The sequence below is a fragment of the Poecilia mexicana genome, unplaced genomic scaffold (genome assembly GCF_051168715.1).
Source record: "Poecilia mexicana isolate PSO_F unplaced genomic scaffold, ASM5116871v1 scaffold_6, whole genome shotgun sequence".
NCBI lineage: Eukaryota > Metazoa > Chordata > Actinopteri > Cyprinodontiformes > Poeciliidae > Poecilia > Poecilia mexicana.
This window is the reverse complement of record NW_028263375.1, coordinates 24,217,351-24,237,168: the sequence shown is the minus strand read 5'-3', so window position 1 is coordinate 24,237,168 and position 19,818 is coordinate 24,217,351. Positions and strand designations below refer to the sequence as shown.

The 19,818-nt window shown below is 40.4% G+C and overlaps 1 protein-coding gene across 1 annotated transcript in view; it reads right to left on the bottom strand.

Annotated features, from left to right (window-relative positions):
* Nucleotides 1-14,681: 14,681 nt before the first annotated feature.
* The window catches only part of LOC106929219 (neuronal cell adhesion molecule-like), a 58,154-nt gene continuing 53,017 nt past the window's right edge, over nucleotides 14,682-19,818 (bottom strand). The window contains exon 31 of the mRNA XM_088006467.1: nucleotides 14,682-17,561. Coding sequence (XP_087862593.1) covers nucleotides 17,315-17,561 — 247 coding nt within the window. The 3' untranslated portion in view covers nucleotides 14,682-17,314. The remainder of the gene's footprint in view (nucleotides 17,562-19,818) is intronic.

Sequence of the window (19,818 nt, the reverse complement as noted above, 5' to 3'; positions counted from 1 at the left end):
ATTTGATGAGCAAGTAACGCTTTCTTTAACTTTTACATTCATAGCGCAGCTAAAATAAGATTTTGTTGCTGCTCAACAAAACCAGACTGGACTGGCACCGTGATAAAAAAAAATAAAAATACAAATATTCTGAGATAGTTAAAGACTGATACTCTTAATGCCAACGTGAAAAACCGCACATCTGCATGTCCTTTTAATTGAGACCACAAATCCCAGAGGATTTACTTTGATTATAAAGTCTAATGAAAGAAGAGAGAAATTCGCCTGACACCAGGATCCAATCCTTCCTGGGACTCAAGTTCAGCCGCAATGAACAACTGAAGTCTTATTAAAGACTTTAAAAAATGAAGATGGTTTAGATTGAAGCAATTAAACTCAAATTGCCCCAGATGTTTCAGCACAGACATTTTATGTCCTCCACTTACATTCATTTCCTTCCGGCATCAGTGTTGTTTTTGGGTTTTTTTTTTGTTAGGTTAGAGAGACAATACACTGGCTGCTCATAACAATGCATTTTAAATAGCATTATAAAACTCACCACCACTATCACTTTTTAAGAGAAGGTAAATCTCACTTTCAGCTTTGTCTGGGTTATTCTTTCGGAACAATAGAGTCAAATCCCCCGAACCTTCTCCCCCATCTTTGATATCGCATCGATAGCATCGATCCGTGTCGTCCTGTTTCTTCTCTAAGTGGCAGAGGTAGACATCACTGCTTGTCCTGACCTCTTTATCGTGATGTAGAACGAGTAACCTGATTTTCAAGGGGACATCATTTTGGCAGACAGACAAACCAGAGAAGCAGAATGAGTCACTGAGGATGCTTATCACTGTATTAAAGAGATTAAATCACTCTGACTTAGCAAACGGGGGGAAAAAAAAGTACATCAGATTTCTGGTTAACTCTAGAGTGTTGGTTGGATTTCTGATCTTATTACAAGTAAAAAGATTCATTTTTTATTATTCTTTGCACCTGGAACCTTTAATACTATAAATAGACAAAAAAAAAAAAAAGAAACAGCAGCTGATATCAAATAACTCTATTCTTGGCCATGCGCCGTTTTCATACATGCTGTTCTTTATTTGAACCAGATGACAGATGAGATCAGCATCCATGCGTTTATTTTATGCACGCAAAGAGATGGTTGATAAACCATGTACAGAGTATGAACAATTTAAGAAATTACAAAAGTCAGTGCAGAAAAAGATGTTTAGTAAACAGTTTGGACTCCCACAATATTTACTGCTGATTAGATCAGTAACTAGTTGTGTATTCTGTGAATAATAGCAGCTTTTACTAACCGAGTAATAGGAGCCTACAATTTTGAAAGTCACAGTATTCAGTGTGAGACTCATCCAGTAACTTATTATCAGACCTGGTTGTTTCCAAAGTCTGTTTCGCCAAACAGTTTTGTCATAAACCCCCAAAGACGGCTCCATTATTTCAGCTGCCTGAAATAACAGTCAACATTGTTAGCAATATCCTGCATGCAAATAAGCTTTCAAAAATCAAGACTGCAGTGCAACACGAAAGCATGCCTAGAGGGGGAACTGTGCAGGACGGCACTGGGGGAAAATGAGTGCTTGAAGGTCTCTAAGCTACACATCGAAAAGCCACCAGTTTTATACGATCTGTTCTCAGACTGACTCGTCCGGTTCGATAAGGTAGCGAACCGGACAGTTAGCCCTCACAGGAGTTCAAACTTTGTCTGGTGTCTTATTTTTATATGACAGGAAGTGGAGTTTTTTTTTTAATCGCTCTGTTTTGCTGACAAAGTCAACTAAAAAGACTGAACCGCCCGGCTGACAACACCCGGTTACAAATGGTTTGACGCAGAAACGAGCAACTTTTAAGCGAAGTGCTGCAACATTTCGGGTAGAAAAGAAAATTTTAACGGAAAAGATTCAAACAGTGCGGAAAAACCCCTGCTAGCTATTATCAACTAACGATGTCATGGCTTCACATGCAATCAAAACATGAGGATTTCCAACTATTTTAGTCAGTAGGACGCTGTTCGAAGCTGGGACTGCAGTTTTATACACTGAGCAGAGATTCTCTCAACAACACATTTCCCAGTTTATGAAAACCATACTTTTAAAAGTAATGGGGATTTTTAAGTTTTTCAAAAATTCAAGTTAAAATCCTGCCTCTTCTCTGTCTTGTGAACCCGGTATTGTCCATTATCTTGCCTCCTGAGTTGAACGTACCCTAATAACCCTATTATTTACACGGCTAAATTCACACCACCGCTCAGATCAGACACGATAGCTCAACAGGTTGGAAACACAAATGCAAATTGATCAGGATTTTGTCTGTTAGTTCTGTTTGCCTCCGGGAACCGTGCAGAAGCATGCATGTCGACGGCATAAAGCCGCGCACGGTGGGAGAAACAATGGCATGGCTGCTGGAAAACTCTGCTCACGAATGGCAACTATAGGACTGGGATTCTTTCTCCTTCTCAGGCCTGAACAGAGGAGGGTGGGAGGAGGGTCTGTCTCTGGGCAAACACCACAGACGTCATGTCTCTCAGCCGTACCATAAGTGCATTTCGCTATTGATTGCTGGTGTGTAAATTGCTGAGCAATCAATCTACAGCATCAACACAAGAGCATTGCTATCCCCCCCCCCCACACACACACACACTTTATGTAAGCCAGGCACAAAGAAGCTCTTCCACAGACAATAATAAAAGCCCATCCTTCTGCATGTGTTTATGCATAAAGTAGTTCATCTGCAGAGGCCGTCTCAAGGCAAGTGCTTATACTCTTTCCTGTGTGAAGGCAATTGCATTTAGTGTAACGGAGAATGCCTAACAAACTTTCCAAACCGATGCCAAACCATTTTCAAATCTCAAGTAACAATTCATCTCGGCTATTTTTGCTTTGACTCTTTGTACAAAGATATTCCTCACCCAACACTTGGAAGGACATCTGGAAATCAATCTAATCTGCTGTAATGAGTTTAAAATTGCTGTAATCCTGAGGGGGCAATCGTCCAAGGCTTGCAACTTAAATTAAGAAAGTCAATAAAGGTCTCAGAGAAATGGAAAAGAGCGTAGCAGCAGTAAAAGTCTTCAAACTGATAAAAAAAAATAATAATAAAATAAGGACAATCGCTGCCTGAGACGGTCAAAGAGCGCAGTTAGGCACACGATGCATGTAGACTACATCACAAGTCATTTCATCCTCGTGTCAACTTGTGGGATAAAAATGTTCTGATCATCCAGAAAAGAATATAAAATTGAGGCCACAGTTTAAAGCACAATAAGGAGATAAAATGCAGAAAGCTAGGCTGCATGTGGAGGCTTAGCTTGTGTCTTAGAAAAGTAATTTCATTCACTTAGCAGTGTTTCTGTCCTCGGGGTGCACACAGCCCGGCACGGGGATGCATTAGCCATCGCTGAGCTTACAAGATTTATAAACAGCGCTTCACCTGACAGACAACGATGGGCTTCCTCTGGCGTTTCTGCAACATTCGGGTGGAGACTCAGCCAGGATCCTACACAGTCATAAATCTCACACCCGCTCTGAAGGGAAAACAAAACCAACATGAGAATCTGGGTCAAAAATCAAAAAGTGCACCGGCGCTTCACTCTCTCGGCGAAACTGCTAAGATCTTGTTACATCTCCCTCATCAACACAAGAAATGACCTGTGGAACTGTACACAGCAGACGCTGATGCATTCTGACTGATTACATGAAAAAAAAATCACCAAGAAACGCTCATACCCCCCCCCTCAGCAGGAAGTTCTGTTGGTTTAAATGTCAGCTCTCTGGTCTGTAATAAGACTCATCACAACAACTAAGACTGTACTTCATCCCAGTATCAGCTTCTGTAAGCCTCACTGGCAAAAATCCAGCTTCAGAGTATCTGACTGACCACAGCCAAAGCTGCTTTTTTTGTTTGTTTTTTTTTTTACCGAGCTCGGGAATTACAGCACTGTTGACCACACCGTTGCTTCATCCTGCCAATGTTGGCTCCGTGGCTAACAGGATGGACACAGCCAGCCACTTCGGCCAGTAACACGTGAACCTGCAAGTAAGAGACTGCTACGTTTGACCAGTTACATAATACATTTTCTAAATCCAACTGGACACGCTGATGGTGTTGTATCGTTCAGTTCAGGGGGATAATGCAAGATGTCTTCTGAAGCCTGTGCAGAGAGGTGTTTGGGATTCCTGCCACTACAGCAGCTGACTATGACGGGAAGGTGCCTGCAGGTGGGTGGACGGCATTGCTGACAAAGAAGTTGATCTGATATTTTAGACAAGTCTCCCTGCTGGGAGCCTGGGCTCCAGAAGTGTGACAGATGGTTCTGCCCTCCTAAGTGCTGTTTGACCTCCTACACTTTAAGGATGATATTACAATGTCATGCAGATAAGAGGAACAAAATATCGCTTCATTAGACATTTTTGAATGCTCAACCATGGTTACATCTGTTGAGTTTCTTGTAAATCAGTCACCGGGCCGCAACTCAGCGCATTTAGTCAGCTAAATCATAGTGTAGGTGGCTAACGTCTGCGGTTCAAACCGAGCCATCAAAACGGAGAAGGAAGGGAAAGAAAGTGACTGTCAACAACAATCATTATAACCAAGATTGTTGGCTACTTTGACTACTTCTAAATGTAGGAGTAGTCAAATTTCGGAGCAGACGGCTTGGTCAACGTTGCCTTGCATCAACGATTTCAGCTGGTTGCCGTGGTGAAAAGGTGTGAGGGATGTTTTCCTAGACCATTTCAGGACTCTAAGATCCAGCTTAGATAAACTCCCACAGCACGTCCAGGTTTTCTTGTTGACCACGTCCATCCCTTTGAGATATTAACAGACATAGTACAAGCAGGAACTGTACTCCAATCGAACCCACATTCACCAGTTCTCAAGTTATCTTTAGGGTGAAAACTGTCCAACCAACAAATCTGCAAATGCTGTCTAATCTACGATGCTGCCTTGGAAACATGGACCTGAATGTTTCCGAGAGCTGTGATGGAGCCAGGCTGTGAAGAATTAAAGCAGTTCTGAAGGCAAAAAACAGGTCCAAGCCTATACTAGGATGGTGTAGGAAAGCGGTCACTGAGTGTACATGATGCGAAAAATATGTTAAACAGTCAAGATTAAACTTCTACCACTTCTGCCACTGGAAGAAGTTAAATCTTCTCGTGCTTCATGCTTGTGTTGCAGCCGCTCCTGTGCTGAACAGTCAGGCATATGTTGATCTAACAAAAGTAGAATCTCTATTTTTTTCAGAGGTCTCTGTTAAATATCATCTTCTGACCAATTTTCCAACATGATCAACAACCTGCACATGCAGCTGCATAGTAAAATATTTACACCACAAAGTGAAAATGAATCCACCAGGCAACGTTTTGTTAGCGTCTAGTGGCCCTTTTCCTGCTTTAGACATGTTTCTTACTTGAATTCCCAGGCGATCCACAGACGCTTAGAATGTGAGCCGAATATAAAAATATGATGAGAATTTGTGCTATTTTTGAAGGTGAGAAGGTTGAGAATTGAAAGCACATAATGCACTTGAATTTGCATAGACTGCCCTTTCCTGAATGTATCAGAGCAACCAAAAAAACAATAGAAATAATAAAAAGATCAAGAAAATGTCACACGATGCTCGTTTTAAAATCCTTTTTGTAAACAGAACAAAAGAACAAATCACGCATGATCAGAAGTGGGGTCCATTAATGTACCTTTAAATGCAAAAGATAAAATAAAGTTCAGGCGAATCTCAAAATGTTAGGAAATTATAGAAAATGTCTTTTTTTCAGTAGATATCGTCTTTTATTATTATTATTATTATTATTGCTCACAACTAATTAAAACCCCCAAATCTGTTTCTCTGACATTTAGGATATTACACAAGACAAGTAAAAAGGCTTTACATAGAATTGTTAAATTACGAAGTACGGACAAGACCGCTAACTGGACAACTTTCAAACCAAACGGTCATTGACAAAGAAGCTGCCCAGAAAGTTGAGTGGAAGGAAGAAGTGCGGTAGAAAAAAGAACACCACATGCACAAGTAAAAAGAATGAGACGCTGAGATAATGTGGAGATTTGGGGACGTTCACCGCAGCTGGGGACAGCTCTTTATACGCAGACATATCAGCTGATCAACACCTTCATTTATCAAAACAAGTCCTGACTATGAGCGCCGTGTTCATTTACCCTGCATTATTCAGGCAAACATTTCTGTAGTGAAAATCCATTTGGTCTACTGTAATTTGGTTATCTGTGAGCAATGCTCAAAGTAAACAGCTGAAGGCTCAACATAAATGAATCTAAGCGTTTTTGTTTTTTTATTTCAGCTGAGCTACTGGAATAAATTAACTTTTTAGAGACGCTCTGAACGTGTCATTTCCCTTTCGTTGGGGATCCATGTTTGAAAACCTCAGTCACAGCACTAATTCTGATTTGAAATCACACCCAAGTTGACTCAGAGAGAGCCACCGGACATCTCCGGTCAGGAGCGACTTGACCAACACGTAGCAGGAGGACGCGCCCATAAACCCCCCTATCAGCAGAACCTCACATTATGACTGAACCCCCGACGCAAAGGGCCCGTCCGCAGACACCACGGCTCAGTGCGAGGGGAAACATGACAGCAGAGCCGAACCTTATGCATCAATCAGCAGCAGCAGCGCCGGGAGACGCATTTTCAGTTCCTCCGTATGCCAGTGTTTACAGACGTCTTGATCCCCTGGCTGCAAGGCAGGCAGCACTTTGATTAATCGTCGGTATTTGCCGCCGCTGCGAGACGGTGGCCTCTGGCTCGTTTTGATTATTGCTATATTTAAAAAAGAAAAAAATCCAAAGTATATAACTACTAAACATATGGACAGATTAAACATGCACAGCCAATAATCCGATCATGCCTTCCGGGATGTGCAGGTGCAGCATCTTAACGCTACAACTATGAGGCAGCTATCGCATCACTCCGCATCCGACACGACACATGGAAAAAAACATATATATCGTTTTTAGTTTATTTCCCGTCTTAATCGTTTATAAATCTGCAATGCGGAAGGAGGTCGCATGAAGCTCCTTCCCACTCAGCCCGAAGTAAACAACGCTGATCTCCCAGCTTTCAAATTATAGCGCCCAGCGCTTCTCCCCGAAATAATCTCAAATAATATATCTTTTTTTTTTTTTTTCAGTGATTATTTTTTTCCCCGGTTCTGCCCTCGGAGCCCCTCGTCCTTACCTTTTTCCTGCGTCCGTCTGCGTGTCCTTCACGATGCTCGCACCTGCTCAGCACGGCATCGCATCTCCGGGCGCTAAGTAGCAGGAGCAGGCAGAGAGACTGACGGAGCGGCGGTCCAGTCCCAGCGGATTGGGTTGGATTGGATGAAGGGGCTGTGCTTGTTAACTTAGGGGGCGCTAGACCCTCTTGCGCCCACGGAGCCGCGGTCCCCACTGTGGGGTCAGGCTCGCCTCAGAGGGTTGAATTTTGCCTCATTAACTGTGATATAAGTCCTCATTCAGTTCTGTTCTGCTTCTGCGTTTGATATCCCTGTAAATAACAGATTATAGTTGATTTTTTTTTTTTTTCGTATTGCAAGTAAAATGTGCTTCTGTGTCCTATCAGCAGATTTCGTTTAACCACCTTTTTTTCTTAATCAGCTTTCCTAACCAACTAACTAAGACCAGCAGGATGCTGCTGTCCTGATGTTCTTTTGTGTGAATGATGTGTTCACTTTGATTTTTCACTGTCACTGTTGCTGGTGAAAAAGTTCAAATTTGCCTCTTTCCTGACTAAAACTCCACTTATTCCCCTACAGCTGATTGGAGTTTATTTGGGGTATCAGAATAAATGGGGCACGTCACACTTTTCCACGTCTTTATTTGTATGTGTGTGTATATATATATATATATATATATATATATATATATATATATATATATATATATATATATATATGTAAAATGAGACCATAAAACTTTTGCTTCCATATTTGTTTTACTTTATATTTGGTCTATTGAATAAAATCCCAATAAAATATAAGAGTTTGTGGTTGTAACTTAACCAAACTCGTCTGAATGCAGTTTATTTGTTTAGCATTTGCTGAACCGAAAGGATAATGCTCCTGTTTTCTCTTCCTCAATTAGACAAACGTTAGACCTGTCAGCAACAATTTCCAAAAATAACTCTACCCTTCCCAGCTATATACTATAGATAAATATTTTAGTATAATCAGATTCTGTGGGCTTGAGGTTTTGGGGAGACATAACATATCACTTTCTGCCTGGCTATGAGAGTAAAAGCTGCTCAGCCTTACTGAAGGAAGTGATATGGAAGCAAAAGCTGCAGCGTGAGGATCTACACTTTGTTTTCCGTGCAGCATCTTTAATAATGGTGTCATAAACCCTAAAACCACAGCGCAGGATTATTTTCTGTGACGCACTTGTTTCTGCATAACAAAAGGGTAGATTAGATTTTGGTGGGATTTGACTAAGAGAATCTTGTTTGTTGTTGTTTTTTGCATATTCGATGTAATCCCTACAAAAGTTTTAGGTTTTTACTTGCAATAAATGTAAAAAAAAAAAAAAAAAAAAACATATCTCTAATTTTTCTGTCACCTCACACATATGAACTTTTTGTGTTGGCCTATCAAATCCAAATAAAGCAGATTGACATCTGTGCCTGCATTCTGGCAATTTGTGAAAATGTTGGGTATGAATATTTACAGCTGTATACATAGAGATGTCTCAATCTAAATTGCCCCTCGCCCCCTCTGAGTTGGTGCATCAGCAACACGGTTTAAGGTTTCCAGTTACTTTCAACCCCAGACAAATAAATTGATCCGCTTGTCTGCCTGCCTGTCACCGGCCGCCGATGAGAAATAAGTCTGCGTTATTAGCCGAGGCTCTGCTTTTCATGCGACGGATATCAAAAGGGCACCTCTTACTAATTACAACGCCTTGGTGTGTGCATCAGACCAAACATAGAACCAGCTCAATCCCCTGGGATTAGATTCAAATCTTGGATGTAAACACCAAACAGCCAAATCATAATCTGCTCCGGCAGACGCCCGGACCCCATAAATAATTCAAGAGTCTTCGAGACGGAGCCGAAGTGGAATTAATTGAAGGACTTAACCACATATGATGAATTTTGGTGTGGTTTGTGTTGGAAGGGTGTTGCAAAAGTTCTTCTTAATGTGCTCCAAAGCTGACTTCACGTTCGGGCTACAGCCTTGTTTCAAGGCGGGAGTGACAGCTTTGTTTCTTTGAAGGTATTATTCTGACTTTTGTTTTTGTCCTCTGAGATAGGAACTGTTATCGCAAAAGAAGAAGAAAAAAAAAAGAAAAGAAAAGAAAAGAAGCCCCGAGGGGCTCGTGAGAAAAAAACAAAACAAAAAGAAACGAGTCAAAGTACATCAGTAAGACCAAGCAAATCCGTGGAATCGTAAAACGAGCGGTGCAACGTGCAGCCCAAAAGGATATTATGTTTATCTGAGAGTTGAATGCATCTCAAATAACCCAGATACAACACTTTTGTTCCCCTTCCTTCTAGGCAGAGCAAATAGAGATGGATCCTGCTGGTTAGAAAAAAAAATGAAAAAAAACATTGTTACAAGGTCGGTCTCTGGGGTGGATAAGAGGAACAGCAAACACCCTGCTGTTTGAGGGAAAGAATAGGTGGCTGTCATGTATCTGTCTGGCAGCAAAGGAGGAGGAGGGACATGGAGGCACGGGCGTGAAGGAGGGAGGGAGAGTAAATGTGATTTAGCCCCAATAATCTTCATGGGCCTCATGCAAAAAGGTATAAACCCCCACCCATCAACTCAAAGTATATAGCAGTGGGAGGGAGGTTTGCATCACGAATGCAGGAAGCCCTCATATGAGCATATTGACCTCCTGAGGAGACGTAGGGGACTTGGGTTAATGGAAACACTAGTAAGAAAAACCATACACTCCCTATAAAAGAAATACATTATCCCCCAACAGTAATCTCCATTCAGTGTTGATGTCTTGGTTTTCTTTTCATTAGTTCCATTGGTGCTATTCAAGTTTGCTGTTCCTTTCTTTTGCTATGTTCCCTTGTGTTACATTTCTTAGTGTTACGCTCTTTGAGTACTTATGTACATTTTTATTGATTATTGTCAGGGCTGTTTCTGTCCTGATTTGTTGTTAGGTCATCATTAGAGTTGAAGAACAAAAACTTACAAAATCCACAAAGGACAAGGGAACACAGAGACATGAGGAGAAACAGGGAGGAAGAAGGAGGAACCAGCAAGGAGTGACTGAAAGAGAGGAGCTTAAGTACTGATTGCTGAAACAAAAGACCTAGGCTGATGAGCTTACAGGTTGCAGGTGTGAGTAGAGGGAGCAGACTGAGGAGATAGATAGATAGATAGATAGATAGATAGATAGATAGATAGATAGATAGATAGATAGATAGATAGATAGATAGATAGATAGATAGATAGATAGATAGATAGATAGATAAAGAGGCACAGGGAGGCGAGGGAGAGTAACTAAGAATAACTACAACCAATAAATAAACGTAACTTGAAACACTGAGAAGAACTAAAGTGAAACTAACATCAAATATTAACGAAACTGCAATTAAATCAAACAAAACAACCTGACAACCCGGGATCCTGACAGTTTCTTCTTTTGGTTCCAGTTCCTCAGCACTTTGCTCCAGCAATCCAGCCCACTGAACCCACCTGTGTTTCCCCATCTTATTTATGCCACTCACCTGATTCTCCGTTCTTGTTCTGGATCACAAACCACTTCTGTGAATGTGTCCAACATTCTTGTGCGAAAAAAACATCTAATATTGAGACTGAAGTGAACACCCTTTGATTGTTTGCGTTCTGTTTCAGATTGCATCTTTTTGTGTTTAACTTTCCTTCCTGCAAGTAATTTCAAAGTTCTTGGTATTTGTTAAACCTGTTTTAGTTTAGCTGTCTTGATACCTCTAAATTGGTACTTGATAACTCCCAATTCTTGGCTTAGGTAAAAAGTAGCTTAAGCCTTTCAGTTTCGACTAGAACTTTTTAAACTGAGGCTCTGGGTCCGATACTGATTTTGTGGGCCCCAACCACAATACGAGTGCATACCCACACCAGATTTCCACTGTCGTTAAAATCTTCTTAAAGTGTGCAGTTTTAAGAAAAAACACAAAGTTTTTGTGTTTTTTCTTTATTTATTGATTTCATTCTGACTTCACGTTTAAAATGACAACACATATCCAGCGACCTTTCATATAGTTATTGGATAAATACAGCAAGTGGAGCAGATGAAAATGATATCCAGAAGAGCCTTTTTAATTTAGGAAGAATAAATAAATAATTAAATCTTGAGCCTAATATGCCACATAGAAGAAAGTCTGAACTCCACTGATTTAAACTGTAAAGGTCAAGGGTTTGGAGACATTTTATTTGGCCACGGAAGTGTTCAAATCAAAGTAAAACCACGTACGTTTGTGGCATCGTATGTCATCGTAAACTGGTTTCTGTGTGCAAACCATTCGCTCGCCATATGGAAAAGTCACTGAGTAATCATAAACAATTATCCTCCCAAGCTTCCATAGCACAAGAATAGGTCAAATTTACATAAAAAAAAAGAGAGAAAGACACAAGGGCTTGTCTGGGTGCATTCAAGTATAAACTCCCTGCAGCTCAGCTCGCATTCACACTCCAAATTAATCATAAAGATTCTCCTGTTTTTGCATCTTTAACTCACAGTTTGTCAGAATTTTAAATTTTATTTTGTATTTTTCCCCTCCAATGTTTTTGGATGAAAGTCACAACACGCGCACGTAATGATCTTCTTCCTCCGTTGCATAAGCACGCTTAAAAGCAGCTGCGGATCAATTCAGAGCGGGCCTTTCCACCCCGGCAGTAACTCAAAGAGCAGGACGCGGAGGAGTCGGGAGCAGTTAATGGATGCTGTGGCAGACGTTCGGTCGGTGCAGGATGAATTCACCGACGTAGTGAGAGAGGATTCGAGGAGGTGGCTGGTGGGGGTCGGCAAGGGGAGAAGCAGGGGGTGGGGTAGAGTTCAGAAGGGTAATGGGGCAGCTGCTTGTTGGGTGGCAATGATCAACAACTGACAGATAAATGGTATTTTGCTGCTTTGGAAATAAACAGCAAATCCCGAGAGCGAGGGGACGGCCAATGCGACCGAGAACTGAGAGTGACCTGCAGGGAGAGAAACCCAAATGCCAACAAACTCACCCCACTTGCTATACAAACACTGTGCATATAGTGGATATTTTAGAGCATGCACCGACTAAAATCCGCATGGTGATGTTTATTATGGAATTATTCAGTTATAATATAATCAATAACCTGTTTGATCTACTTTTTTTTTTTTTTTTGCATCAAGCAGCATCTAGACTTCAAAAGCCTGTTGATCGGTCCAGCTGTCCTGTTTCACTAGATGGCAGTAAAGTCAAGAGATGCACTCAGTTCAATAAGATATACTGTTGCATAAGCTGAAGGATTTTCGGAGATCATTATATGGGTTAATTGTTCACAGTTCCTCGCAAATAGGTTGACTCTGCGGTTTTTGTTTTACTATTTCTTGCATTCAGTCATGTCTCATCATCAAACTTGGATTGTACTTTATCTAGTTGCATTTTGTTTGATGCAACTTTTTACAGGTCGCTCGTTCTTCTTTGCAAAATAGCTGAAGCTCACTTAGACTGAGTGGAGAGAACTACTGCGAACATCCCTTGTCAGAGATCCTCAATTAGCACAATAAACCCCCAATGAAATGAAATGAAGTTTGGGGTTGTGCTGCAAATATGTGGCATGAATACTTTTGGAATTGTAAGCGAAAATGTGATTTCCGTCCGTCCTTGACATCAGTAAACGTCCCAGCAGACGTTGCCCCGCTGCCAGGGGGTATTTAATGCGACACACTTCTTAGCTTCCTGACACCATCGCCGTGTGACAATGCAACAGATGGCGGCCCGTTCTCCCCGCATCGCTGAGGCAACGTGACTGTAATGGAGGTCGAAGTGCCACAAAGATGGAGCCCCGACTGCCATGTTCCATAAAGTCTTCACAGGGACGTCTCAGACTGAGGCAGATGCAGTCATCCATATTTACAAATGCTCCAAGTTCTTTCATCTGGAGAAGATGTGCTATGCTCATGTTGGTCCGTCTGAAGCATCTAGACTTAAATGCTTTATGTCGGAAGGCGTTCCAATTATTCGTGTGAGGGGGCAAAACTTATCGATGCTCATGTGGACAAAAAGCAGATGATTTATTTAGCTTTGCTGCATTGGATGACAAAATTATTTCTTTCGCGTGCAGACATGAAGAAAAATATCGTCTCCTCGGCTGTTCCTTTAAATAAGTCGCCTTTTCTCCTGAAAAGTGGTCCGGTTTAAAACGTAGTTCAAGAGCTAACCTGTGTCTCTTTGGGATTCAACAGAGTAGACGAATCGAAATGTGGGGGGAGGGAGACGATACGATGTTTATTTAATGAAAGTCTTCAGGAACAGGACGGGCAGACTCGTTGGCGGCGCCTCGATCCCTGCATTACAGCCCAGCGTCCGACTAAGTGGTGAAACTTAATTGGTGTCTCGTTTGTCTACAAGTGTTTTATCAGCCTGTGTGAAGAGTACACAAACATTGCTACCGTGTAGTTTGCGATCAGTGCGTGTACTACACTCAACATGGATCAGAGAAAGCAGAGGAAAGAGGAGCCCTGAAGTACCATATACACCCATCAGACATAACATCACGACCACTGACAGGGGAAGTGAAAAATACATCATCTCTTCATCATGTTACCTGTTAGTTGGTGACATTAATTAGGCAACGAGGGAACATTTTTTCCTCAGTTAGTGAAGCTTACGCCGCTCGGTGACTGACTCAGAGCAAACACCAGCTCTTACGGGTTGTTCTTGGTCTTCAGTGACGTCCTGGCTCTGATTGGTTGCTGTTGACCGGGAGCGGTGAGTAGCAGCACTGGGAGGAGGTGGAGGAGGTCAGTCTTTTCACAGACCATCTGTGTCATGTTACACTGTCACGACATGGTGGCAATTTTAACAAATATGCAAAAAAAATTTAAAAAAAGTTTTTATGAAAGTTACCATACATACTGCAGCTTTAAAAGTTGTAATTTTGTAAAGATATGTGGAAATATTTAAAATTTGTACTTTTTTGAGACCATTTGATCAGGAAAACCTGATTAGCTCTTAACAAATATTAAAAAAAGTGAAGTACAAATATCACTTGTTGGCAAAGATTACTGTAAAATATGTTGCCAAAAATCTCCATCTTTTTTTTAATCTACGATTCAACTGAATCAATGATCAAAAGCATATAAAAAGAACAATCCTAAAAACGGTTTGAAGCTATTTCAGAGACAGGTAGGTTTTTATGCTGTCGTGGAAGGGTTTTGAAAAATGTGTTTCTTGGCTGTATAATATTTTTAAAGCTCAACTACTGTAGCAGTAGTGACTAATGGTATTTGGCAAGATTTCTGGGTTCTTATGAACAAAAACACATTATGGTTCTAAAATAAGTTTGCCAGGCTGAAGAGTTGTGTGATTATTATATACTTTCTTCATCCATAGCAGTGTCTGTGGTAGTAATGAACAGAGCAAAGCCATGTTTTACAGAACGGATTATTTATGGATACAATATGTTTCTCTAGACCGATTAAAGTTGTTCACTTCACTCAAGGAAGTATCAGTCGGAAAATTTAAAGCAGGTGATTTATTTATGCATCGTATTTCCCATAGACTGAAAGTCAAACCAGCAATGAAGAAAATAAAAACTTAAATAGCTGAAATGAAATCATTTGTTAGTACAAATCTGGCTCTAAAATACAAAACATCTGAGACACTCGAAAACAAAGTGAATCAATTCCTACAGGAGTACAACAGAAACCATTACAACCAGTTTAAATCAGAATATCAGCCTGTGCATTATGATGCCATGAGTATCAGAACAAAAAACACACATTATTCATAAGAAAATTTCAGTCCCGTTAGTTAATTACAATTTACAAGTTGCACAGAAACAACAACAATAATAATAATAATAATAATAATAATAAAAATGAAACATTTGAGGCTGTATATATATATTCTCTACAAGTCTATAGTTGTCTATATTTATTATAGTCAAATGAACAAATAAAACCACATCATGCACAATATTGCCACTCATATTCTGCTTGTCCCTGTACAATCAATTCATATGTATTTACACAGTCGCCAAATACTCATCAACTAAATGCTTTAAAAATAAAACTTGATGCAAGTTAAGAAAAAGAAAATCTTGATTCCATCCAAAGGCCCTCAAGTGTAGTTAGTACATTTGAACAACGCTTGCCTCAATAAAACTGAATGTCAGGCATCCACAAACACTCACACACACGCACACGCACACACACACACACACACACACACACACACACACACACAGATCCATATACATTTAAACATTGAAGAAATACAATCAATAGCATCTCTGTGCACGACAAGAAGCTTTAACAATGTTTCGATCTGATCTAAATAAAGAAACAAAGCCGGTCCTGCATGTCAAAGTATCATTAGGAGTGAATTTATGACGCGTCGTATTTTTTCCTTGGACGTGACTCTTACAAATCCCGTTATTGTCTTCAGTGTGGTAATTAAACCACACTGGTAATTAATGAGAGTCTTCAGAACTGAGTCACTGCTTTAGAAAGGCACTACCTGCTGAAGGAGCCCCTCCAAGCTGCTGGACCTTCAGCATTCACTTCTGATCTTCAGATTGAGCTAAAAAAATAACAGGAGGTCACATGCAGGGGGGGGGAAATAATATGAAGATGGTATGACACATCCAAAGCTGCATTTCAATTTTTACATTTGCAGGGGCAGATTAAAGAGGTGACAAAGGAGGACCTGTCAGCATGCAACTTGGAAAAAGTATTCACCCCCATTGAGCTGCTTCACATTTTCTCATCTTACAATCACAGAGCTGAGTATATTTAATTGAGATTTCATGTGATACATCAACATGCAGCTGTGCGTAATTGAGAAGTTGACAGAAAAGGCTGTGGCGTCCAAATCTCAGTAAGATTTAATTTCTGTACAAATCTATCTGTTTGCATGTTTTCTAGAGAACATTAATGAACAAACAGGATCATAAAATACAAGGAACAGAGCAGAAAGGCCTGGGATAAAGGCATGGAGATGTAGGGTTAGATCAGAAAACAATATCCAAAGCTTTGAACATTTTCTGGAGAACTGTTCAATACATCACTCGGAAAAAAAAAAAGAATATAGCACACCTTCATACTTCCATCTTCTCATTGCGGTCTACCTACAATGTAGGCAAGACAGCTGCTGATCAGAAAATGAGCCAAGAGGAACATAGCATCTGTTGAGGAGTCCCAGTGATCCATAGCTCTGGTACTGGTAAGGTATTGGCAGTATCATACTGTGGGAACAGTGAAGCTGATGGAAGACGGATCCAAATAAAGAACTATATCCAGACCTAGAGAATAGCTGTTTACAAATGCTCTCAATTTAATTTAATCTGAGTTTCCTCTAATACAGACATGCCCCAAAATACTTGCGGATAATCCAAAGATGACCCAAGAAAAGCACAGACTCAAAAATGCAAGTCACACTTTTCAGATTCTTCTTTGCAAAAAAAAAAGTGAGAAAATCATGAACGTGTCCCTATCCACTATACACACACATACCAGTTTGTGCATTTGTTTGACATTGTAATGTGACAAAATGTAAAAACAACTGGGGGATATGAATACTTTTGCAAGGAACTGCACCCTCTGTATAGTTCTAGCAGGTGTGCATGTCCTGCCAGTGGGATTGCAAATGCATTTGGAAACTGAATTATTGCAGCACATGCATTATATGAGTGCACTACGTCACAGCAACTTCCTGTCCTCGGTTGGAAATATGCATGTTAGCTGCTTACTGTTGACATTTAACACTGCTTCAGTGAAAAAAAAATGTCAAAACCAACATAATATATGTATTCTGGAAAAGCACTGCATTGCTCATGTGAGGCCTATTGAAAGATGCAATATGAGTTAATGTCAAAGTATTAATAATATATGTCTTAAAGTAAAAGCATGTATTGTCAAATCAGTATCATACAATTCAGCTACTAAGCCCAACTTTGTCAGGAAGATTTCCAAGTGGAAAAAAAAATAAAATAAAATCAGTCTTTCTATGTTTCTTGTGCCTCAGATGTCTGTGAGGTGTGTGATTATGAAGCCATGCAGCGTCTTGAGACCCCCTCAAAACCCCAAACCCAAATCCCCATGCTAAATGGAGATTCTGCCATTGTCGGGATGCAGCGAGCACACCACACCGCTACACAAAAGAGTTCAAGGAGTTCATGGCGTTAATCGGGGACGGGGCCCCTGAGCTCTCAGGGCCCTCAGCATTGTCCCTGCTGGAACTCTTTCCACTATACTGGCCAATAAAGGAGCCGTCCTCGTTGAACTGTCCGTCTCCTCCTTCCCCGTAGTCAACTAAGCTGTCGTCACTGTCGTCTCTCTTAACCGTCCCGTTAGACGGCGTGCGGCTCTCTTTTACCAGTTTATGGTCCTCATTGTCACTGAAGGAGAAAATAACATGCAAATGTTACAGGTGAGATGAGGTGGCAGATGCAAGAAGATTAGTGATCACTTTTTTTTTAGATGGAGCACGAAGCGGCCAATCGGGACTCACAGCTGCGGAGTGGAAAGCCAAAACAGTTTTCAAAATAAGCAGCAATTTGGATTTAGTTTTGATTTGCTCCACGTCTAAAAAAAAATGTAATAAAAACAGAAGCTATGATTGATTGGTTTCTATCAGGCAACAGGGAATAAAGCTCGAGCCGACACACTCTTATCTAAATTCCCCTCGAAACCAAACGTGAGGCGGTGAATGTGCTGAGGGACAAAAAAAAGAGCATTCCCCATCCCAAGACAAGAGGCTGTGATGAAAAACAAGAACCTCTGGCACGATGAAGTGAAGAAAACTTGAAAAGCAAAGACTCCAGATGCACATCCTGCAAAGCGAGCATGAGAGTAACCCCAACCCCGGGCACAACATACGAAACGTCTGCAAAGAAAGCTTTCTCTGGAAATCAGATCGCCAGAAACATTTCGTGGTTAAAATGAGCCGAACGTCAATGAGATGCGTACATAAAGCCATCATAATGCCGCGGCGTTCTTCAACTTTAGCACAGCATATCATAAATCTGTAAGCGTAAAACATTTACAGAGTGTCAGAGGCCATATTGTTGGAGAAAACTTGCCACGCGGAGCATGATCAAGGCTTTATGAGTGAATATTAAAATTGATGACAGCAGGCGCTTTTCTCCACAGTGACTTCCACAGAGCTCACACAACCCCCACCGACACCATCGCCACCCTTACCTTCACTGAGACCCACAGGGATCAAATCAGGACATCTCACTGAAATCCCACACAGACAGACGTTCCTACACACTGGTTCACTACTCAACACACACGCACACACACTTAGGAGAGTTTACTACTTTCACATTAGTGAGGAGCAAAATTATGTCTTAAACAGAAATGTGTTGTTCTACAAACAAAAACGGCTCGGGTGAGTTAGGTTAGGCCTTTTATTGACATACTGCAAGGTTTCCCGCTGAATAAAGCGAAACAGGATGAAAGGAAAAGGTTCTCTAACAAAGGCACTGTTACTCGTACACTTTGCAACGTGGTTTGTCTAATAAATCTCTCTTCTAGTTTGCGTCCATCGTTGTGTTCCTCTTTCTCTATTGATACAATGGACTACTGACATTTTTCTTTAGCAATAAAAAGTTCGAAACCATCGTATACTGGTGGCACTACAAATTACAGAGCTTGGGTGTTATATTTGATTATATTTCTATTTCATAAAACCTAAACATCTTGAAAGCATAAAACATAAATAACTTTCAGACATGTTTTACTTTTAGTAAAGAAGGTCAATAATGTTAAAATTTCCATGAAGCAACTGTTTGTATGTTTAATACAGACACTTACAATTTTTTTTTTCAGTTCCAGTGTTGTCACACGCAGTCAGGACTCCCCATTGCTTTTAAATAGCTGACTAGTGTGCCCGGTTGTTATGTCCCCAAAATACTGCTCTTACACAGCATTACACCTGATTTACCTCTTCATACTGGAGATATTGAGATGCAAGTTTTTGCCACATGAACTCACAAAAGCTAGAGGCTTTCCGACAATCTCTACTGGACATTATAAATCCCACAAGCAGTTGTTGTAAAGGTAATCTGATATATTGTGTGTAGTTTCAGAGACTGACGTAACTTTGTCATCAAAATAGCAAAAAAACAAAACAAAAAAAAAAAAAGCAAGAAATAATACTGCCTCCAGTACTGCTGATTTTGATCTTTTTATGGATTTAATAAATAAGAGATGGAGAACCAACAACTTTAGGCCTAAAATGTAATACAATTTAAAAATCTGTCAGTAGCACAATTAAACAGCCTATCCAGTCTTCAGACATGCTTTAAATGCCACATCAGATCCATATGCATTTATACAATATACTATATCTATATATAATCGATAAATCCATTCAACACGTTATTCCCTGGAGCAGAATGTTGAATACCCATGCATAAAATCCATCGAACATATTTATATCTACATACAAAAAGGAATAGAATACAAAATATAAAATCAAGACTATCTTATAAATTGACTTTTAAAAAACAATATTCAAAAACGTTACATGTACAGATTTAAAGTGCTTCTTTTTTTGTCTTTCTTTTTTTTTCAGCATGCTATTGGAGATGCAGCCCAGATGGAGGAGGCTAACAAACATAGCTGGAGAACATCCAGGAGGTTAGG